General features: G+C 39.2%; 2 protein-coding genes across 2 annotated transcripts in view; one reads left to right on the top strand and one right to left on the bottom strand.

The window, feature by feature from the left end:
• Positions 1 to 1,608, bottom strand: part of C2CD3 (C2 domain containing 3 centriole elongation regulator) — a 127,690-nt gene extending 126,082 nt beyond the window's left edge. Inside the window, exon 1 of the mRNA XM_065881898.1 lies at positions 1,554 to 1,608. Within this exon, the coding sequence (XP_065737970.1) occupies positions 1,554 to 1,608 (55 nt within the window). The remainder of the gene's footprint in view (positions 1 to 1,553) is intronic.
• Positions 1,609 to 2,106: 498 nt separating this feature from the next.
• Positions 2,107 to 24,178, top strand: part of PPME1 (protein phosphatase methylesterase 1) — a 73,752-nt gene continuing 51,680 nt past the window's right edge. Inside the window, 1 exon segment of the mRNA XM_065882381.1 lies at positions 2,107 to 2,326. Coding sequence (XP_065738453.1) covers positions 2,226 to 2,326 — 101 coding nt within the window. The 5' untranslated portion in view covers positions 2,107 to 2,225.

The raw sequence follows: 24,178 nt of genomic DNA, 5'->3' as shown, positions 1-24,178 counted from the left end.
AGTGAAGAAAAGACCCACCATAATCTTTATGGATAACTAGTTTCAATATAAAAATTATACACAGGTGTGTACATGAGTATTACTGTATATGCATGTGGTATAATGAGGACATTCTAACGTTATTTCTATTTTGATTTTCCTCCTATCAACCAAATACGCTCGACTGGTTTGACATAGGCAGCACAAGCACTGAACACTTCCACACTTCTGTTTCATATCCTCCCTTCATTCCTGGAAGGAAAGGCATTGCCTCAAAACTGCCTTAGTTATCTTTAAACAGTTTGGATAAGGTTTATTCCCAGACTGCAACTTTAGTCCTCAATCCAATGGCCTAATGCACTATCACTACTCCTAATACCTCTTTGCCTATACTATAAAATGCAGTCACCCAGTCTTTTTGTTTTGTTTTGAGGCAGCCCTGTAGAGATTCCATTTCATTTCATGATCTGCCCTGGGTTCCCAGGGTGACTGTTCTTGCTGCAGCTCACATTTCCCTGGTCTCTTCATAAGCTTGCTTCTTTTTGAGCACACTAACCTGATGAGGTCCTCTTGCTACACACTCTTCCATCACCTCAAATCCTTCACAGTAAACCCCCCCCCACTTCAACCCTACCACACTGTCACTCCCCAGTAAACCCCCCCCCACTTCAACCCTACAAATCCTTCACAGTAAACCCGCCCCCCACTTCAACCCTACCACACTGTCACTCCCCAGTCTTTCTTCCTCTCTCCTCCACAACTATCTTTTCCCTACTCCCACCTGTAGCCCTTCATGATTTACGACTGTCTCACGCTTCAGTCATTCAATTAACATTTACTAAATCCTGCTTCGTGTTAGTTCTTGGGGATTCAGTAATGTGTAAAACGTGATCCTTGCCTATTAGGATTATTGACATACTCTCCAACTTATTTTTCTTCCAGTTCTATGTGAACCTGCAAAGCTATACCTCTCCCCTTCCGTCCCCACACATCTAACTTTTATCAAAAACACCCCTAAGTCATAGGGATTTAAAGTACAGCACAGTGACTATAGTTAATGATAGTGTACTGTATATTTGAAAGTTGCTGAAGAGTAGATCTTAAAAGTTCTTTTCACAAGAATAAAAAAATATTTGTAACTATGTATGGTGATGGATGCTAATTTTACGTGGTAATCATTTCGAAATATACACAAACATTATGTTGTACACCTGAAACTAACATAATGTTATATGTCAATTATACCTCAATTTTTAAAAAGTAAAAACAAAACAAAACATTCCTACAATTTTTTTGTTCCCTTCCTCTGTAAGGGTTCCCTTTTAGCCTTCACTTCGTCCCATTTATTCACCCGCTTTGCCCCCTACTCCAGCCCCTATATCCTTTCCATTCGCGGGAGGGCCAATTGCCCTTTTAACCTTCTGATTCCCTGGTTATTCTCCCTCCTCAATCCCCCCTTTTTTTTTTTTTTCTTTTAACAGGCTGCTGTGGGAGGTCTCCCTAGAATGTTTCGCGGCCTGCTCCCCCAACTCCGCCCAACTACGCTTTCCTCAACCTTTGGTCGCTCACATTACCTCTCTTCTTGCGGCTACCGCCGCCCCCAGGCCCCGGGGCTTTCCGTTGTTTCATGACGACCCCCAGCTCTTCTTCACCAACCCAACTCCGGCCCCAGCACCTAAGCCGTACCCTCCCGCCATCCCCTCCCACGGCGCTGGCGTTCCCCGGCAACCGGCGCCGCTGGGCAGCTTGGGAGGCAGGAAGAAAGCGGCTCTTCCTTTAACAGCCTCTAGGAAGCCATGAGAAAGGAAGGCGCCAAGACTCCTTCCCGCCAATAGACTACAACACCCAGGTTGCTTTGCTACACTACCTCTGCGGGGTTGGACGCTGTCGCCTCCAGCTGCGCAAGCGCAAAGCGATAAGCCCGTTGAGGACTCCATTGCCCAGGGTGCATTGCCTTCAGTAACGCTTCTCTTTCCGGCGAGGGTCGTCTAGTTCTCCGCTTGGGGTCTGGGGGATCAGAGACTCCGTTACCCAGCTCCCTTTGTGGAGGCTGGTGCGCACTTCCGGTGGAAGCGCTGGGGCGAGGGGGTGGAGTTTACGGAGCCGGTGGGCGGTGCTGCTGGTAGCTGGGTGCTATCCAAAGGCGACGGGGCGTCGCTAGGGGAGCGAGCTGTGTGACCGGTTGGGCCGCACTTAGCGTGGGACGAAGCTTCGGCTACTGTTCGACTGCCTGCGGCCTCCCCTTCATGTCGGCCCTCGAGAAGACCATGCACCTTGGCCGCCTGCCCCCTCGCCCTCCTCTACCCGGCAGCGGGAGCAGTCAGAGCGGAGCCAAGATGCGAATGGGGTACGTAACCCGTACTCCTTCTCCCTAGAGGCCAGGCCTCGGCCATTGGAGAATGGTGTCTCTGGGCGTTTAGAACGGCACGTCAATGGAGCCTAAGGATAGGAGAGAATGTTGGCGGCGGCCTGGAGACGTTTAGATGAAGTAGAAGGCAGATCTGGGGACTAGGGGAGGCACCAAGTCAATGGAAACTGGAGGATAAATAGTATTGGAGGGAGAAGGGAATGAGGCAAAGATTGAGGAAGCTGAGAGGATAGTTTAAGACATGTAGGAGGCACCTCCAGAAGAAGGGGTGGAGGAGGTTTGAGAAAAGGGAGAAGAGCGGTGACAAAGGTGGAGGGGAAATCTGCCAGGGATGGTTGAGGGAAATGGGAAACGATGGAAAGAAAAGTTGAGGGGAATTAGGAGAACTTGGAAAAGATTTGGGAGGAGAAAATCTTTATCTAGTTTCTCAGAGAACTAGATAATAGAAAACAGCTGGGGGAAACAGAGAACACCTGAGGCAGGGTTGGAGCGGAAAAGACAACCAGGGCGCAGAAGGTTCTAGAGAGAGTTCCTAGGGGTGTAAGAGGCAGATTCTGGGAGTGAGGGAGTGACTTAGAGATTAAGTCTCTTAAGGGGTACTGAGAAAGTGTGGAGAACAGGCCTAAGGAAAGATGGAGAACACAGCCAAGAAGACAGTTAGGGGTGATAGGAATGTGCTGAGAAGTGAGGGTAGGGAATAAGGGGAGGAGTGCGGAGGGAGAGGGCTGAGGGGCTTAAAGAGTAACCATGGGCTCCAGAGATTGAGAAATGACTAGGAATAGGGTCTAGTGAATGGCGTGCTGCAGAGGTAAGACCTGGGAAGCTTAAAGACGAAGATTTGGGAAATTGATTTTTGCTGGGCAAATAGGTCTGGCAGAAGCTATGTACTGATCTGATAAGATTCAATTAATGAAACACTGAGAGGAGCCACTTAAAATGTTTTGAGGGAAACCATCGTTTACTGGAATGGGAGGAGCTGTGTTGGCTTTTGGAATTTAGGTTGCTGAATGGCTTGGGCCAGGTTGGGGGATGCTAAGGTGTAGGAGAGAGAGTGTAATGAGCTGAACCTGGGAGAAGTAGAAGGCAGAGGTAATTGAACAGGAAGTTGGTTTTGAGGGGTATTTGTAATATCAGGTAGGATTCTGGAGACTAGTGACTGAAAAGAGAAAAGGGGTAGGAAAAGTACTTAGGTATGTGGTAGTCAGGAGTGTGTGTTTGGGATTCTAGAGATGGGTTGGTAGACATTCTTGGAATCAGGACTAGAGAAGAAAAACCTTAGGTTCTGAAGATTAATATGTACAAAAACTGATCGAAAAGGAGATTTAGATGGGAGATACAATACTGTGAAAGCATGTCCTAGGAATGAAGAGAAAGGAGAATCCTGTAAATTAAAACAGTGGAGTAGAGGGGTGGTGAGAATGGTTGGAAACACTGGGGAAGGAAACTAAGAATTGAAGTGGAAACCTGACTATGAGACACAGTAGAAAACTGAGAAAACCTTGACAAGTGAAGATAGGTCGATGGATGCACAATACAAAGAGGTGGTAGAAGCCTACATGTAAGGTAAAATGAAGATCGTTTTAGCTTTGGAAGACAAAGGTAGGACTGTAACATGATTAAGGAGGATCTGGAAGCTGATCCATAGGAGATTATTTGAGAAAATTAACCTGGACTATAAAATTAATGTAACGTTTATTGTTGATATGTATCTTAGTTGCTACCTTTCTTAAACTAAACTTTGATCTTTCAGTATTCCAGCACTCTTCTCTAAAATATATATTAAAATACTAGCTTTTTAATAACCATATATCCTTCAGATAAGTTAGAGCTTAGCTTCTCACTTTATCAAAAGTTCTCTGAAGATGAAGAACTGAAGAAAAATACTAAGAAAAAGTAAAATCAACTGATTAGATTATTAGTAACTTAACCTCTTTAAATAGATGCTTTGGTCCTCCTAATTTAGGTTAACTACTTATCCTGGAAGATAAAGTTCTTCAGAAAAATGCTTCTTTATAGTACTGTGAAGAGAGGAGCATATATTGGTGAATTTTATGTGGTCCTCAGGTAGCTTATTTTCCTGTATTTTTATTTCCTACTTCCTTATTGGAACATAGGCATGCCTCATGTAAGCCTAATATTAATGATAATGTAGACTGTCTCCTCTTCTAGAATCATAAAGCTGGAAGAGAGTCTCTGAGACCTATTGTGTTTTTTGGATTCATAGTTGTTATCATTGGCAATACTTAATTTGAGTTGTGTGTCTTATTCCTTTGCAAATACTCTAGGATTCAGTCTTCCTTTTTCCTCAGTCACTCCTGGTTTATGAAGTCTCACGTCTACCAATTTCAAATCATCCTACTTTATTTCTAACTTCTTCTCACTTGCTTTTTTTTTTATTCTTTCCATCTTTTCCACTCCCCAGTCCATCTCTTACTCTCAGGTTGGACCTGTTCCTTACATGACTTACTCTTTCACCTATTTTTCATATTCTCTTGCCTTCAGTTTCAGTAAACCTTATTTAGATACGTTTGCATACTCAGGGTGGTTTTGAGTTTTTGGTTTTTCCTGAGTTTCCATAGTTTTGTTTTTCCAAATGGATTTAGTAATTCCAGAGTATTGCTGGATAAAGCAATAATAACAATTACTTTTTTTTTCTTTTTTTTTTTTTTAAGTGAGTATTATGTGCCAGGCATTGTGATAGTAGCTTTATGTATGTTATTTCTCAGGTAAGGCCTGAAATCCTGGTTTTATTGTTCCTTGATAGATGCCAGTAGATGATACCCAAAACAGTGGTTTTGAACTTTTTAATTAAAGATTTTGGAGCTCTGATTTTAGAGCCCTACTTGCAACTGGTATTAGTCTGTTAGGGTTGCCATAACAAAAATACCATATTTTTTTTCTTAAGAGTTCTAGAGGCTGACCAAGATCAAGGCACCAGCAGATTCCGTGTCTGTTGAGGACCACTTCTTAGTTCATAGATGGCAGTCTTCTCACTGTGTCCTTACATGTGGGAAGGAAGAAGAGAGCTCTGTGGGGTCTCTTTTATAAGGCTACTAATCATATTTATGAAGGCTACACCCTCGTGACCTTATCACCTCCCAAAGGCTCCACCTTCAAATACTGTAGAGGTTATTGGAGATTAGGATTTAAAGTGAATTTTGGGGGGCACAGAATTTCAGTCTATAATACCTGGTATGCTTGAGGGTGTTTTTATTTTATTTATATATATATTTTTTAATTTAATTTAATTTATTTTTTTATACAACAGGTTCTTATTAGTCATCAATTTTATAAACATCAGTGTATACATGTCAATCCTAATCGCCCAATTCATCATACCACTATCCCCACCCGCCTCTGGCTTTCCCTCCTTGATTTCCATACGTTTGTTCTCTACATCTGTGTCTCAACTTCTGCCCTGCAAACGGTTCATCTGTACCATTTTTCTAGGTTCCACATAAATGCGTTAATATACGATATTTGTTTTTCTCTTTCTGACTTACTTCACTCTGTATGACAATCTCTAGATCCATCCACGTCTCAGCAAATGGCCCAATTTCGTTCCTTTTTATGGCTGAGTAATATTCCATTGTATATATGTACCACATCTTCTTTATCCATTCATCTGTTGATGGGCATTTAGGTTGCTTCCATGACCTGGCTATGGTAAATAGTGCTGCAGTGAACATTGGGGTGCATGTGTCTTTTTGAATTACAGTTTTCTCTGGGTATATGCCCAGTAGTGGGATTGCTGGATCATATGGTAATTCTATTTTTAGCTTTTTAAGGAACCTCCATACTGTTCTCCATAGTGGCTGTATCAATTTACATTCCCACCAACAGTGCAAGAGGGTTCCCTTTTCTCCACACCCTCTCCAGCATTTGTTGTTTGTAGATTTTCTGATGATGCCCATTCTAACTGGTATGAGGTGATACCTCGTTGTAGTTTTGATTTGCATTTCTCTAATAATTAGTTATGTTGAGCAGCTTTTCATGTGCTTCTTGGCCATCTGTATGTCTTCTTTGGAGAAATGTCTATTTAGGTCTTCTGCCCGGTTTTGGATTGGGTTGTTTGTTTCTTTAATATTGAGCTGCATGAGCTGTTTATATATTTTGGAGATTAATCCTTTGTCCATTGACTCGTTTGCAAATATTTTCTCCCATTCTGTGGGTTGTCTTTTCGTCTTGTTTATGGTTTCCTTTGCTGTGCAAAAGCTTTGAAGTTTCATTAGGTCCCATTTGTATATTTTTGTTGAGGGTGTTTTTAAAATCACTCCTTTAGTACATTCCATTACCATTTGAGAGACTATAAGTTATTAAAATCATTTGACCATTTTTCAACGTGTTTTTGGTTCATGAATAGTACTCTGTTTCTATAATTATCTCTTACATTTTTATAGTGCTTTAGCTGACATATATTAGTGCTTTTTTGTATTATTCCATGAGGTAAGTTAGGGCAAGGGTTAATATTTTCTTTTAATGAGGAAACTCAAATGTTCATTGACTTGCCTAGGATCACAGAATCATGAAGTGGCAGAAACAGGACTTCAGAAACCCAGACTTTAGATTTGTAGTCCGTTGTTCTTGTTATTCCTTGGTGCAAAGAGACTGGTGTTTGAAGTGATAATGATCTGAGTTTGAAGGTTAGCTTGAGTATTTATTTTAGTTAGGTCATTTAACCTCTCATAGTCTGTTTCTTGTCTCTAAAACTGGGATACTTCTGCTTACCTTAGAGGGCTGTGAGAATGAGATAATATGTGAAAAGCAGTTATGCCTCCTGACACATAAGCTCTTAAGGAATGATAACTAGTAAATTATTATATGTTGAGAACAATGAGAAAGGCTCATTCTTTATGAAGTAGAAGCACTCCTTTCAGTATCTTATAATGTCAACTCTTTCCCCTCAAGCTGTGTATTTATTCATATCTGATCAGATAGTTTTTCATTCAACTTCTTAAGTTTATTACGGATATCAGGCCTCTTAGGAAGGCTTTAAGGGGCTGTTCACACAGATGGAGAAATAAAGGGCAAAGTGGAGTGATTTGCTCAAGGTCACATATTAAGTTACTAAAAGAATGAAATCTTCGTGTATCTGTTTACATTGATTATCAATTTCAAAAAAATAAAGTTATAGGGCTTCCCTGGTGGTGCAGTGGTTGAGAGTCCATCTGCCGATGCAGGGGACACAGGTTCGTGCCCCGGTCCGGGAAGATCCCACATGCTGTGGAGCGGCTGGGCCCGTGAGCCATGGCCGCTGAGCCTGCGTGTCTGGAACCTGTGCTCTGCAACGGGAGAGGCCACAACAGTGAGAGGCCCGCGTAACACACACACACACACAAATTAAGTTATAATTCACATACCATAGAATTCACCCTTTCAGAGTATACAGTTCAGTGATTTCTAGTATGTTCAAGGTTGTACAATCATCAGCACTAATTCCAGAACATTTTCATCATCCCGTAAGGAAACTACTTACCTGTTAGCAGTTACTCCCCCTTCCCCCAGCCCCTGGCAGCCATTGATCTATTTTCTGTCTCCATGGATTTGCCTATTCTGGAGATATGTAAATAAAGCCATATAGTATGTGGCCTTTTGTGACTGACTTCTTTCACTTAGCATAATGTTTTCAAGTTTCATCTATGTTTTAGCATATATAAGTACTTCATTCATTTTTTTTTTTTTTTTTTGGCTGAATTCCATTGTATAGGTATACCACAGTTTAATCATTTATCAGTTGCTGGACACTTGGGTTGTTTCCAGTGTTTTTCTCTTATGAATAATGCTGCTGTGAATGTTCACATGCAGAGCTCTATGTGGAAATAATGTTTCCATTTCCTTGGATAATTACCTAAGAAAGGAATTGCTGGGCCATATGGTAAATTATGTTTAACTTTTTAAGAAACTGCCAAATTGTTTTCTGGAGTGGCTCTTTGAAGCTTTTTATGTATCAGGGATATTTTTTTCCTTATAAGTGTTAAAAATATTTTTCCAAGTTGCCTTTTTACTTTGCTTATGATATTTTTTGCTGTGTAAAAAAGTTGTTTTTAAATTTTAATGTACTCAGATCTATCTAGCAAAATCCATTGCTTCTGGATTTTGGATTGCAGAAAGACATTTCCTTCTCCCAGCTTGTAAAACGATTCATATATTTTTTTCCTTAGGACCTGTATGCTTTCTTTTCTTGCATCCATCTTGTTTATCTTGATGTGCAAAGTGAGGAACAGATCTAATTTTATCTTTATCCATATGCTATCCAGTTGTTGTAACACAATTTATTAAAAAGTCCTTTTCCCATTATGTGAATTTCTCGTCTATAAAAATTAGTCCTTTTCCCCACTAGTTAAAATGACATTTTTATCATACACCAAATTTCTACATAGATTTGGGTCTGTTTATGAATTTTCTTTCCTTTTCCCTCGGCCTATTTATTTATGTGCCATCACTATGCTTTAAATTGGAGAGGCATTATTATGTTTTAGTAAATGGTAGAGGTAGCTTCCCCTTCATTCTTTTTCAGGGTTTTCCTGGCTCCTCTTACTTGTTTATTCTTACAGATAAACTTTCTAATCAACTAGACTAGTGCCTAATAGTGTTTTTTTGGGCATTATATTAAATATGTAAATTAACTTAGATTAAACATTTTTATGATGTTGAGTCTTCCCTGAAGAAATATGTTTTTCAATTTGTATAAATCCCTTTTGAAGGAAAACTATTTCAGATCCCAAGTACTAACGTGTTATATTTATTGTTCTACATTATATTATGTAATGTAAACATAATGTTTAACATTGTATTTAATGTTACTTAAATATGTACAAAATAAAACTAGGGATAAATTCCTGTGTATAAGAGTAAATTCCATATTACTCTTATATAATTATAAAACTCGATAGGTTTACTATTTAAATACAACTAAACCTACAAAATTCCTCAAATTCAGATTAACAATATTACATTAATGTGAAATAATCTAATTTTCTGTTAATAGCTTGTGATTTAAATGGAAATATTTATTGAAATAAGTAATAATTTTTATAAATAAGAAGTTCAGAGTTGATTCAGTTATTCATCTGTATTAATCATGACCCAGGCTTTTTGTATCCTTTCTTTTTCCATCCTTAGAAATGTTGGCTTTTCCTCCTCTTGCTTGTCACCTTATGGTTGCAGGATGGCTGCTGCAACTCCACTTGCACCTTACCTTTATTCTGTCTTTCTAGATAAAAAGGAAGGAACAAGGGCAAAGACCTTTTCCTAACTTAGCTTGTCCCTGTTTTTTTTTCCCTAGAATGGGAAACTCCGCAGCAGGTTTTTCCCTTAAATCTCTTGGTCCAGAACTGGTTCACATGTACATCCTAAAACCAATCACTGGCAGTAGGGAATGGGATTACTATGACTGGTTTAGACCAATTCTGATTTATTCCTTTGGGCTGGAGGAAAGATAACAAATGATCTCTACTAGCTACCGAAACAATTTGGAATTCTGTTAGGGAATACAGAGTGGTGGGAAGTGGGAAAGGAGTGTCTGGAGAAGAGAGTAAACAGCATCTGTTCGGAGTCCTGACATTAACAAGTGGGGGAGACTAATCTGACTTCAAATTCCCTACTGTTTTCATTGCTGCACAGGTATAGGAAGTGATTTCTTTCTTTCCTTCCCCCCACCATTTCCTCTTTATGCCAGGTTTGAGCCGCTTGACCTGAGCACTTCTGAGTGAATGTCCGTTCTTCCATTTTGCTAGACTTACTGCCAGCAAATCTTTTTCTCCAAAACTGGGTAATTGGAATTTTTTTTAACCTAATGAGCCTTTCTTGTCATGTTACTTGATGTCAGATTTGAGGAAACGCCTCTGGTTAGTTAGGAAAAACTTTCCTTCATGATGTGAAATAGTTTCTTGTAGAGAAAAAAGTTTTAAGTAATAGCACTATTAAGAGGATGGTCCACTTATTTACCACACTTAGTACTTCAAATACAGTATTGACAACCAGTCCCAAGCACATACTACCAATATAGTTGACGCTTGAACAACAGGGAGTTAGGGGTGCCCACTCTCCCCACAGTAGAAAATCCAGGTATAACTTACAGTTGACCCTCCATATACCATGGTTCAATGTCGGATTCAACCAACCTCCAATTGTGCTGTATTTACCATTACAATTGTGTGGTATTTACTATTGAAAAAAATCCTTGTATAAATGGACCCATGCAGTTCATACTGTGTTGTTGAAGAGTCAAGTGTACTACACTACTACAATTGACGATTGGTTGAATTCATGTGTTTGAAATCTTGAATACAGAGGGCCCACGGATATGGAGGGCCAACTGTAAGTTATACACAGATTTTCAATTGTTCAGAGGGTCTCACATACACACCCTCTACTCCTCCTCCCATGTTGTTCAAGGGTCAACTCTATATTTTGAAGATTGAATAAGAGATTAAGTTGAAAATTCTGGTCATTCCAAACCATAGCAGAAGGCTGGAGTTGTTTACCATGAGTCCTTTTCCACCATGCCTCTGTGTGTGTCCTTTGCCATGGACTTTTTCCAGGTGTAAGTGGGAATCCTATCTGCCACTAATAAGCCATGCGGCTTGGTCAAGTTTTCCTCTTCCTGGGCCTCAGAAAGAACTCTGAGGTGTAGTAGAAAGAACTCTTTGGCACCAGACATGCTTGAGTTTAAATCCAAGCTCCAGTGCTATGGGAAGTGGCTCTGGGCAATGTATCTTATGTTTCTGAGCCTGTATTTCTCATTTTTAAAGAGAATATTTTTCTTGCAGGATTCAAAGTCCTACTTGATACATAATAGACAGTTAATTATTCCCTTCCATAAAGTAAGATTTGGGTTAGATGATCTCCAATAGCATGATCCAGTATGTAGTTTTAGAATCTAAGTCTGCTGCTTTAATAAGATGCCCTTATCAACAGTAATGAACATACCAAACTATCATGACCTCAGATAGCCATTTGGTTGCCTTCTTTCCATTCTTTCCATCCTCTTCAGTGTTGCTAATGAGGACTTTTTTGTTTTTAATCAGTGGTGCCTTGATTTAAATAGCTGGCTGCAATTAAACTTCATTATTTTGTCTCCACTACAAGACTCCTAAACTGGAGAATTTGTGACATCAGTGACTAGGACTGCTACTGTGCAGCTCATGACTCATTAATAACTCTCCTGTCAGACTTAAGCAGCTTAGTAGATGTTGAAGTATATTATGTCTTTGGATTTGAGACATTCACTTAAAAACATACAACTTATATTTCCTATTCTTTGTTCTCTAAGTAGGCAGGGAAAATTTTTCTTCCCTCCTTTCATCCTTCCCCTCCCTTATTTCCTTAGCAGTTGATATATAGCAGTCATATAATTTTGTTGGTTTTGGTTATTATCGCCTAGTAGGCATCATCACATAGTAGTCAATGAGTACATCCTCTATGCCCCCATAACCTTCTGTAGATATAACACTTATCCTTCTAACTATAATTATTGGTTGACTGTCTACTCCTCAAGACTGTGAGCTTCTTAAGGGTAGGAATAGTGTCTTAGTTTCCCTGGTGTCTAACATGCTGACTACTTAAGTGCTAACTGAACGAGCAACCGAAATCCTAGACCTATTTAGCTTCATTCTATAAGGAAAATCTTACTTCCTTACCAGTTCCATTAAGATGGCATAACTAAAGCTATACTCCCTTTCTTCTGAAAGCTGTTTTTCACTTCATAAAATAATACAATTCATACTTTATTTCAACATCAACACTCAGGTAGAATGTGTTGTGAGTGTTTACAAATACTTGTCCAATTTGAGGTTTAAAATATTCATATGGTTGAAACTCACACTTGGATTTAGTCTCTTGTATGTGAAGATTCATGCCTGTTGCTTAGTTTTACTTTATTAAAATTTGACAATCCATATCTTCCTCTCTCGTTCCCCAAACCTGAAAGCAAGTCCATTACTATAAGAGAGCAAATGTCAATTAGTAATTATTTTCAGCCCAGCTGCATTTTATAGGATTGGGTTTTTCTGCCCTTACTCAATTTCTCTCTTACTCTCTAAGAGAGAAGCCTATTTTCCAATGAGGCTGTTTCTACACACTGGTGACTCTAACAAGTGTAGGGATGAGAGCAAGAAGTCTACTGTTAAAAGTAGCATTAAAAATTCTCCATAGTCATGTCCCAGGCAATGTCAATTTTCTAAATGTTTCTTGTACTTAACCAACTGCCAGGTTTATTTTACTTTCGAGGCCTCCCATATCACTTTTTCAAGTCCTTCCCATCCTCAAATCCTTGAAGCTCTTTCAGACTATTCTAGCTCATTCATTTGCTCTGTCCCTCCTCTGAGCATCTGTAGCACTTTCTGTCATTTCTTCTTATTTGCCAATTGTTGTGCGTTACTACTTGGTATTGTGTTTTTTAATTGCTATGTCAAATTTATTATGGTAATTTAATGGTAATTTAAATGGGTGATTACCATAAACATTATCATAATTTATATTTCATGTTTTTATTTTGTTTTTATGTTTTTGGTTTTTTTTAGTTTCCTCAATAAAATTGGAGGTCCCAGAGTACAGGAGCCTTTGTTTTTATTTCTTTGTGTATTCTACAGTAGCACAGTTTAAAAAATGTTCTCATAAGGTTTGATTTAATAGACATGTGGCACACAACATTCATATAAAATGAGATCATGAAGCTTTTCCTGATTATCCAGGCTGAACTGATCTTTCCATTTTCTGTCCTTTTGTAGCACCTATCATTTATACCAGGGCTTGGCAAACTTTTTCTGTAAGTATTTTATGCTTTGCAGGCCATAGTTTTTGTGGCCACTACTCAGTTCTGCCGTTGTAAGGTGAAAGCAGCCATAGACAATATGTAAATGAATGTAATTGTATTCCAACTACATTTTTTTTGGTGTCACTGAAATTTGAATTTTATGTAATTTTCTCATGTCTTTAAATACTCCTCTCTTTGTTTTTCCCCTCCACAACCTTTAAAAATATTTTTTTTAAAGTATTTTTGCAGCTCATGCAAAGTATTTTTGCAGCTCATTTGCAGCTCATGAGCCACACAAAAACAGGGGGTGTGGGTGGCTGGATTTGCACACAGGCCAACCCCATAGTTGCCATAGTTTGCCAACCCCATGTCAGTATGATTAGCTCTATACTTCTGTTGTCTTGTAGTAGAAAGAATGTAGGTTTTAAATCAGCAAACTAGAATTCTCTTCCGGGCTTTACTACATACTGCTTATAAGCTTGACTATTATTAAAATGTGGGTAATACTAACTTCACAGTTTTGTTTTTGAGGAGAAAGATATACATATGTGGAATTATTATTTAAATAGTAAAGCTATGTAGTGGAAACTTATTTACTGTATTTCATAAATTCTAAGATACATTTCTTTTCATATTTGAAACGATAGTTTCTTAATAATTGCTCTTGGTCAGGTAAGCTGTAACTTGGTTCTCATTGCCTGTACATGAGTGAACACCAAGACCAGTATCAAAACTTATTAAATAGGTGTTGGCAGCTTGGAAGAAAATCCTGGAGACAAAAGTGGAGCACTCTTTTAATCACTAAGAGCTGAATGGCTGTGAGGTGGGGCGGGTGTTCAATCAGATGAGTCAAGCAATATTCCTAAAGTGAGAGTCAAAAGTAAGATAGGTCTTTCTACATAATGGTAAAGTCAGCATGTGAGCTGGTGTTTAGTTTAGTTTTGTTTTTTTAGTTATTGAAGTACAGTTGATTTACAATGTGTTAATTTCTGCTGTACAGCAAAGTGATTCAGTTATACATAATATATATATATTCTTTTTAAAAAATTTATTTACTTTTGGCTGCATTGGGTCTTCGTTGCTGCGTGCGGGCTTTCTCTAGTTGCGGTGAGCGGGGGCTACTCTTCGTTGCAGTGCGCGGGCTTCTCATTGCGGTGGCTTCTCTTATTGCGGAGCACGGGCTCTAGAGCGCAGGCTCAGTAGTTGTGGCGCACAGGCTTAGTTGCTCCGCAGCATGTGGGATCTTCCCAGACCAGGACTTGAACCTTTGTCCCCTGCATTGGCAGGCGGATTCTTAACCACTGTGCCACCAGGGAAGTCCCCAGAAGTGAAATTTTAAAACTGTGATTACTAACAGTATATTTCTATCCTTCTATGATTCCGTATTTATATCCCTCTATCTTTATCCTACTAAGAAAATATAGCCCGGGTTGTTGTGAGGATTAAATTTAGATAATGCTTGTAAAGTGCCCAGCATAAATACATGTGTGTCTGGTTTGTTTCATTTAATTCTTCTCATCCTTTTAATTAAACCAGCTTTTCCTTAAGCATAAGAACCATGGTTCAGGATATATTAATATCACTTTATTTTATTATTTTTTAAATATAAATTTATTTATTTTGGGCCGCATTGGGCCTTCATTGCTGCACGCAGTCTTTCTTTAGTTGTGGCGAGCGGTGGCTACTCTTCGTTGTGGTGTGCCGGCTTCTCATGGGCGTGGCTTCTCGTTGATGAGCACAGGCTCTAGGCGCGCAGGCTTCAGTAGTTGTGGCTCACGGGCTCTAGAGCACAGGCTCAGTAGTCGTGGCACATGGGTTTAGTTGCTCCGCAACATGTGGGATCTTCCTGGACCAGGGCTCAAACCCGTGTCCCCTGCATTGGCAGGCGGATTCTTAACCACTGTGCCACTAGGGAAGCCCAATATCACTTTCAGTTCAGTTTTCTGTGTTAATCACCTGAACTACATCATTATTATTAGCTGAATTTCATCACAAATAGCATTTTAGTGTATTATGGCTAAATAGACTTGGGAATGGAACTTCCCAGAGAATCTACCAATATTTCATTTTACTGTTAATCAGGGGAAATGTACTTCAGTTTTTCCAACAACCTACTTTACAAACCTTTGGAATATAAACCCATTTTTAAGTTGGAGAATATGCTGACTTTTTTTTTTCACTGAATATTCGGAAATTGTATTCTTTACTGGTAATTAGAGGATTTGTACTTTTGCCTCTTCCCTATCCAGGTCATTGTTTAATAAAAATAGCACTTCAAATTTTTATAGGATTTGGTTTAATAAAATCTTCATACCAGACATAATCTTTGTGAATCTTTCTCTGACCTGGTTCCCTCCCCATAAGTGTCCTGAGCAAGATTGAATGTCCCATCTGTGAGCTCTCATGGTACGCTAGGCTTATTTCTGTCATAGCTATAGTATACAGTGACTGTTTACTTCCTATTTCCCTCCAGACATGAGCTCTTTGAGGGAATTTCGGGCCTGCTGATTTCCCTAGTGTCTAGCAAGTATATCAGGGCCTACAATACAGGGCATAGTCAAATGTCTGTTTAATTGGAATTAAGTTACCTGTTTATATATAAGCAAGTTGTGACTGGAAAGAATCTCTCAAATAATTGCCCTAAAGATATTTGCTTTTTGTCTTTTTTCCTGGATCATTATGGCATTCAGGTGAGTCTGGGGAAGGTGTTAAGTGGCCATTGGTTCTGAAATATACTTCATTAGGATTTTCTGTATGGATTTTATTGGCTTTTAAACTCTGACCTCAAACCTGCTCGCTTTCTTCCTATTGTGATATGTCTAAGCAGTATAGTAACTTACATGCGTTCTGATGACTGAATATCGCCACACACATTAAGAGAGTGAACAGCTCCATTTGGTCCTTGCAAAATATCAAAAAGCCTTGTATTCTGTCTGCTTTTTTGCTTTCATTCCTGATGTCTCACTGGTTGTATGTTTGAGGCCAGATCATTTTAGTAGAATTGTCATTATATCCTTTTTTCTATTTACTTTTAGAGTTTTGGAAAAAGAAGTTACTAATTATGCTGTTCTGATGTTAGGTGAATGGTAGAAATAAAATTTAGAAAATTTTCTAACTTGAGTAAAGCAGAATTCTTTATTATCAGAGGTATAAGATTACAGCTGTTCTTGTGGTGCAGCAGTCTGTCCATATCCATTTAAAACAAAGCATGGGGATATAGTAATAAAACAATCACGTGCCTCTTATGGAGCTGATATTCTCCTGGGGAGAGGCCAACAATAAAGTAAAAGCATAGAGAACATGGTGTCCACTACAGATTTTTAAAATTTGGTAACCACACACCTAGATATTTAAACATGCTCCATTGTCATGGATGTTATTTTGAGGGAAAAGTTTGAGAGATACTAAGATTGAACCTAACTCCAAAATAATGATGGCTTGGGCTTCCCTGGTGGCGCAGTGGTTGAGAGTCCGCCTGGCGATGCAGGGGACACGGGTTCGCGCCCCGGTCCGGGAAGGTCCCACATGCCGCGGAGTGGCTGGGCCCGTGAGCCATGGCCGCTGAGCCTGCGCGTCCGGAGCAACGGGAGACGCCACAACAGTGAGAGGCCCGCATACTGAAAAAACAAAAAACAAAACAAAACAAAATAATGATGGCTTAACACTCACCATCCTCCCAATCTCTGCAAATGCTCACTTCTATTCACCCTTCTTCTCTTGTATTATCTTGAATAAAATAAAATTCCAAGAAAAATAAAAATAAAGTATGTTTTTGTGTGATCTGACTCAGCAGGTTCGAAGTTCCCATAAACTAAGTATCTTATCTGAAAATGGTTGTACGTGAGGTTAGGTTTCATTCATTTGCTTGAAACTACATTGTATGTTGGGCCAATGTCTAATGCAGGACTGTGTGAAATGCCACTATTTCCATTTTTGGATTCCATGATGCCCAATTAACATTAACACTCTCATCAATGGCCAACAGAGAAAAGTATTAGGGATAGGATGTAGGATTTTCAAGCACATGGTAAATCAGTATATAGTAAGTTGGAACTCTTTTAAAAGGTCTCCTCTGTTCTTTCTTTGTGAATGACATCAGAAGAACTTGAGAATTGTCTTTGATTCTTCCTTTCCACTCCGCCCTTCTGTTTTCTCCCATCATTTTCATTATAGTTGTAAACCTTGACTTTCTTCTTAGTCTCCATGGTACTTCGGCTTGCTGTAAGGGTCCTCAACCAATCATTTTCCCTACAGCAGGAACCAATCCTCTTTCACCTCTTCCTGGGGATTTCTGGGTGCTCATTCTTAGCTTTGATGATTTAAAGAATGGAGAGAGAACCTAGGATTATTTTGAGGGTAGTATTGAAAACTGATAAGGAAGTGATCCTAAGAATAAGATTCTAGCTGATCTGCTTTCTATGCTGTTGGATGAGTTATTGATATTTAACCTCCCTTGGCTTTACTTTTCTCATTTGCAAAAGAGGAATAATAGTAGCTACCCTAGAGAGTTGTTGAAATTAATTCATTAATTCATCTCCATTTTCTCCCCAAACCCCATGAAATTAAAGTAATTTGGAAAAAGGAATATGATCAAAGGACAAAGAAGAGGAGGGAAGATAAGATACCAAGATTGAGGAAGGTAGCAAGTTGAAGAATGTTAACTCACTAACAGAGAAGAGCAAACTGAAAACTACCCACAGAAGGAGAAAGTGCAGACTAATCCATATCACAACCCCATAAATGCTCAGGAATTATAGGTGCTAGGTACCTCTGAAAGGGCTCTAAAAACAGGAGGATTGATTGACTCTGTTAGGCTCCCAGATCTTTTCCTTTCCCTCAATTTATTGAAAATAAATTTCTCAATAATGGGAGACAGGTTAACTTTTGGAGGAATTGAACCGGATGGCTCTGGACTCAGTAGGCTTATGTGGGCAAAGATAAAGCAACTGGATGAAACAGATATTAAGTGAAGGTACATGTTGTGTCTTCTAAATATGTTCATGGCTTTCTCCTTTACCTCCCTCAGGTCTTTGCTTAAAGATGCCTTTCCTGATCACTGATTTAAAATTACATTCCTTCCCAACCTGATATTCATTGTTCCCCTTCCTGGCTTTACGTGGCACTTATTGCTACCTTGAAAATTTTTGCTATGTCTCCTTCTACTGAGTGTTAACACAAGAGTAGCGGGTTTTGTCTTTTGTTCACTTCAGTATTCCCAGTGCCTAAAATAGTATCTCATAGGTGCTCAGTGAATATCTGTTGAGTGAATGAACAAATGAGACTATTCAGTTTCTTTTCCCGAAGGCTCACAGCTAGTCTTATGTCCCCAGGCAGGAGATTGGAGGATTCCTCTCTGGAGCAATGACTGGCCTAAGAGAAAAGACACGCAGATATTGATATTTGGTGGAAGAGTCCCCCATTTAAAAGGCTGGGTCTCTACTTGATAACTGTACAGTGATATTCAATAGTCAACAAACCCTGCTTTTTCATAGAATCACCAGCCATCCAGGGAAATCCTCTAACACAAAAGACAGGCAAAAACAAAATGGGAAAAGGAAACAATAATGCATAGAACAAAAGAAAATACTAAAAAACCTAATATCTCTCGTCAGAGACAAGAGACAGTATGGCATCTGTGAAACAAGAACAGGATGCTCTTTTACAAAAAAAGGAACCTTGTTTCAGAGAACAAAATGTAAATGTTGGGAATGAAAACATGTATAGTAGATATAAATTAAATATAAGAGAAAGTTTAAGGAATCTCCTAGGAAGAAGCTTGTTCTACATTAAGATTAAAATTTAGAAATATGAGGGATAAAAAGGTTCTTAAAAAGAAATCTCAACAGCTATACTCCAATATAAATTAAAAAATTTTTTTAAGTGGTAAGAGATGACAAAAAAAAAACCCTATAAATTAAAAAAAAAAATCTCCACAGCAGTACCTCAATTAGAAGTTGATAGAAGAATGCCCTAAGGTTTGAGAAAGAACATCTAACCTAAAATGGTTTTGGCTAATATTTGCCTACTATGTCTTTGTCCATTTTTAAAATTTTGGAACTTTTTGTCTCTTTTTAAGTAGTATATAGCTAGAATTAAAAAAAAAACTCATCTGAGGGTATTTCAGACCTAGAGTATTTAGTCTACCCTTGATATATTTGGATTTATTTCTGCAATCTTATTTTGGTTTTTTTTGTTCGTTTTTTTTTTTTTTTGCTGTACGCGGGCCTCTCAGTGTTGTGGCCTCTCCCGTTGCGGAGCACAGGCTCCGGATGCGCAGGCTCTGGGCACGCAGGCTCAGCGGCCATGGCTCACAGGCCCAGCCTCTCTGCGGCATGTGGGATCTTCCCAGACCGGGGCATGAACCCGTATCCCCTGCATCAGCAGGCAGACTCTCACCCACTGTACCACCAGGGAAGCCCCTTATTTTGTTTCATCTGACCTGTGTTCCTTTTTCTCATTCCATTTTTTTTTCTCTATTAGTGTACTAATGATATAATCTATTCTTTGAATGTTCCCCATCATTTTTTGGTAACAACTTTATTGAGATAGAATTCACATACCATACAACTGAGTCATTTAGAGTGTACAGTGTCTTTTTTTAAGCATATTCCCAGAGTTCTGCAGCCATTACCACAATTTAGAACATGTTCAGCACCCCAAAAAGAAACTTTATAGCCATGAGCAGTTAGCCCTCACTTTCCCCCAAACCAACCAATCTGCTTTCTGTCTCTATAGATACACCTAATCTGGACATTTACAATAAATGGAATTAAACAATATATGTGCTCTTTTGTGACTGACCTTTTTTACTTACCATAATATTTTCAAGGTTCATCTATATTGTGGCATGTTTAATATTTCATTCCTTTTATTGCCGAATAATAGTCCATCTTATTTATCCATTCAACAATTGATGGACATTTGAGTTGCTCCTACTTTTTAACTATTATGAACAATGCCGATATGAACATTCTTATACAAGTTTTTATGTAGAAATATGTTTTCATGTCTTTTGGGTATACCTAGGAGTAGAATTGCTAGATCATATGTCATCTCTCTGTTTAACCTTTTGAGGAACTGTCAAACTGTTTTCCAAAGCAGCTGTACCATTTTATATTATCATCAGCAATGTATGTGGGTTCTAATTCTCTACATTCTTGCCAACACTTGTCATTGCCAGTCTTTTTGTTTATAGCCATCTTAGTGGTGTGAAGTGGTTCTTTGTGTGGTTTTGATTTGCATTTCCCTAATAACTAATGATGCTGAATATCTTTTCGTGTCCTTATTGACCATTTGTATACCTTCTCTGGAGGAATGTCTATTCAAATCCTTTGCTCATGAAAAAAATGGGTTGTCTTTGTGTTGAGTTATGAGTTCTTTATATATTCTAGATACAAGTTCCTTATCAGATCTATAATTTGTGGGTATTTTCTCCCATTCTGTGAGTTATCTTTCATGTTTTTAATGGTGTCCTTTGTTTTTGTTTTTATTTCGGCTGTGCCGCAAGGCTTGTGGGATCTCAGTTCCCCGACCATGGATTGAACCCCGGCTTGGGCAATGAAAGCGCCAAGTCCTAACTACTGGACTGCCAGGGAATTCCCTTTAATGGTGTCCTTTGAACCAAACATTTTTAAGTTTGATAAAGTTCGATTTATTTTTTTTCTCATGCTTTTAGTATCATATCTAAGAAGCCTCTGCCTAACCTAGGGTCATGAAGATTTATGCCTATGTTTTCTTCTTAGAGTTTTATAGTTTTAGCTCTTACATAGAGGTCTATGATCCATTTTAAGTTTTGTTTTGTTGCAGTACGCGGGCCTCTCACTGTTGTGGCCTCTCCCGTTGTGGAGCACAGGCTCCGGACGCACAGGCTCAGTGGCCATGGCTCACGGGCTCAGCCGCTCCGTGGCATGTGGGATCTTCCCGGACCGGGGCATGAACCCGTGTCCCCTGCATCGGCAGGCGGACTCTCAACCACTGCGCCACCAGGGAAACCCTTAAGTTAATTTTCATATACGATGTGAGGAATGGGATCAGCTTTGTTCTTTTGCATGTGGATATCCATTGTCCCAACACCATTTAATGAAAGGACTCCTCTTTCCTCCTTGCATTATCTTGGCACGCTGGTCAAAAATCAGTTGACCATAAATGTATGGGTTTATTTTTTAACTCTCAATTTTATACCATTGATTTATATATTTGCCTATATACCAGGATCACACTGTATTTATTACTATAGCTTTGTAGCAAGTTTTGAAATCAGGAAGTATGAGTCTTACAACCATGTCTTTCGTTAAAATTTGTTTTGACTCTTCTGTGTCCCTTGAATTTTCATGTTAATTTTAGGATTAGCTTGTCAATTTCTGCAAGGAAGTTAGATACAATTTTGTTAGTTATTACTTTGAATCTGTGAATCAGTTTGGGGAATATTGCCATTTTAGTAATAATAAATCTTCTAATCCATGAATATGGGATGCCTTTCTATTTATGTATATCTTTTTAAATTTCAGCAATGTTATATCAGTGCTATTATAAATGGAATTATTTTCTTAATTTCATTTTTGGATTGTTTATTTCAAGTGTATAGAAATACCATTGATTTTTGTATATTGATCTTGTATTCTGCAACTTTACTGAAATTATGTACTAGTTCTTACAGTTTTTTAATGGATAACGTAAGATTTTTGCCTTAGACATTTTAACATGCATACTTAATATATAAAAGTGCAAGTTAGGGACTTCCCTGGTGATGCAGTGGTTAAGAATCTGCTTGTCACATGAAAAGTTGCTCAACATCACTAATTATTGGAGAAATGCAAATCAAAACTACAATGAGGTATCACCTCATGCCAGTCAGAATGGCCATCATCAAAAAATCTACAAACAATAAATGCTGGAGAGGGTGTGGAGAAAAGGGAACCCTTTTGCAGTGTTGGTGGGAATGTAAATTGATACAGCCTCTATGGAGAACAGTATGGAGGTTCCTTAAAAAACTAAAATTAGAATTACCATATGATCCAGCAATCCCACTACTGGGCATATACCCTGAGAAAGCCATAATTCAAAAGGACACTTGTACCCCAGTGTTCATTGCAGCACTATTTACAATAGCCAGGACATGAAAACAACCTAAATGTCCAACGATAGATGAATGGATAAAGAAGATGTGATACATATATAGAATGGAATATTAGCCATAAAAAGAAACGAAATTGGGTCATTTGTAGAGATGTGGATGGACCTAGAGTTTGTCATACAGAATGAAGTAAGCCAGAAAGAGAAAAACAAATATCGTATATTAATGCATATATGTGGAATCTAGAAAAATCGTACAGATGAACCTATTTGTAGGGCAGGAATAGAGATGTAGATGTAGAGAACGGACATGTGGACACAGGGGGAAGGGGAGGGTGGCACGAATGGGGACATTAGGTTTGACATAAATACACTACCATGTGTAAAATAGATAGTGGCAACCTGCTGTATAGCACAGGAGGTCAGCTCGGTGCTCTGTGATGACTGGAATGGGGGGGTGGGAGGGAGGTCCAAGAGGGAGGGGATATAGGTAAAGATATAGATTCACTTCATTGTACAACAGAAACTAACACAACATTGTAAAGCAATTTTACTCCAATTAAAAAAGAAAAAGAAGAATCCACCTGCCAATGCAGGGGACACGGGTTCAATCACTGGTCCAGGAAGATCCCTCATGCCGTGGAGCAGCTAAGCCCATGTGCCACAACTACTGAGCCTGTGCTCTACAGCCCGCAAGACACAACTACTGTGCACGTGTGCCACAACTACTGAACCCCTGAGCCTAGAGCCCATGCTGCGCAATAAGGGAAGCCACTGCAATGAGAGGCCAGCTCACCGCAATGAAGAGTAACCCCCGCTCGCCGCAACTAGAGAAAGCCTGCGCGCAGCAATGAAGACCCAATGCAGCCAAAAATAAATAAATAAAAATTTTTAAAAAGTGCAAGTTAAATCAATATTTCTGCCATTCTTCTGAAATAATACAAAGACTTTAGAAATCTGTGGCAGACAAAACAATGATATCCCAAAGATGCTCGAATCCTATCACTGGAACCTGTGACTGGATTATTTTACATGGCAGAGGAGAATTAAGGTTGCAGATGGAATTAAGGTTGCTAATCAGCTGACTTTAAAATAAAGAGATTATCCTGGATTATTTGAGTGGGTCCCATGTAATCACGAGTGTCCTTTAAAGAAGAGGGAGGCAGAAGAGTAGGCCAAAATCTGAGAGAAATTTGAAGATGCCACATTGCTTGCTGGCTTTGAAAATGGAGGAAGAACCTGTGAGCCAGGTAATACAGGCAGCTTCTAGAAGCTGGAAATGGTATTTAAATATCTCAGTTTAGGCACTAGAGGAACTCATTGCTACTAGGTTGATTATTGCTACAGGCCTTTACGGTGACAGAGGTAGCATTTTTTTTTTTTTTTTTTTTTTTTTTGCGGTACGCGGGCCTCTCACTGTTGTGGCCTCTCCCGTTGCGGAGCACAGGCTCCGGACGCGCAGGCTCAGCGGCCAAGGCTCACGGGCCCAGCCGCTCCGCGGCATGTGGGATCTTCCCGGACTGGGGCACGAACCCGTGTCCCCTGCATCGGCAGGCGGACTCTCAACCACTGCGCCACCAGGGAAGCCCGCATATTTTTTTTTTTAACACAAAGGGAATCATGAGTTCATGTTGATATTTCCAATTCAAAATTAAGATTACAGGGTTTTTGGGAATTCCCTGGCGGTCCAGTGGTTAGAACTCTGTGCTTTCACTGCTGAGGGTGCGGGTTCAGTCCCTGGTCAGGGAGCTAAGATCCTGCAAATAGCACGGCATGGCCAAAAAAAAAAAAAAAAATTACGGGGTTTTAAAATTCTTTGACTTCATATCATCCTTTTCTCTTACAGTGGGAATTTTGGTTCCTCATGATATTAACCTAACTACCTACTTGCTTTATATATGTATATAAATATGCACTTATGTGATGTTCAAAATAACCAATTATACCACCAATAAAAGCTACTAACAGGGACTTCCCTGGTGGCTCAGTGGTTAAGACTCCTC

This window comes from Phocoena phocoena, chromosome 8 (genome assembly GCF_963924675.1).
Source record: "Phocoena phocoena chromosome 8, mPhoPho1.1, whole genome shotgun sequence".
Taxonomy (NCBI): domain Eukaryota; kingdom Metazoa; phylum Chordata; class Mammalia; order Artiodactyla; family Phocoenidae; genus Phocoena; species Phocoena phocoena.
Note: the sequence above shows the minus strand (reverse complement) of the source record. Positions and strands in the feature narration are given on the sequence as shown.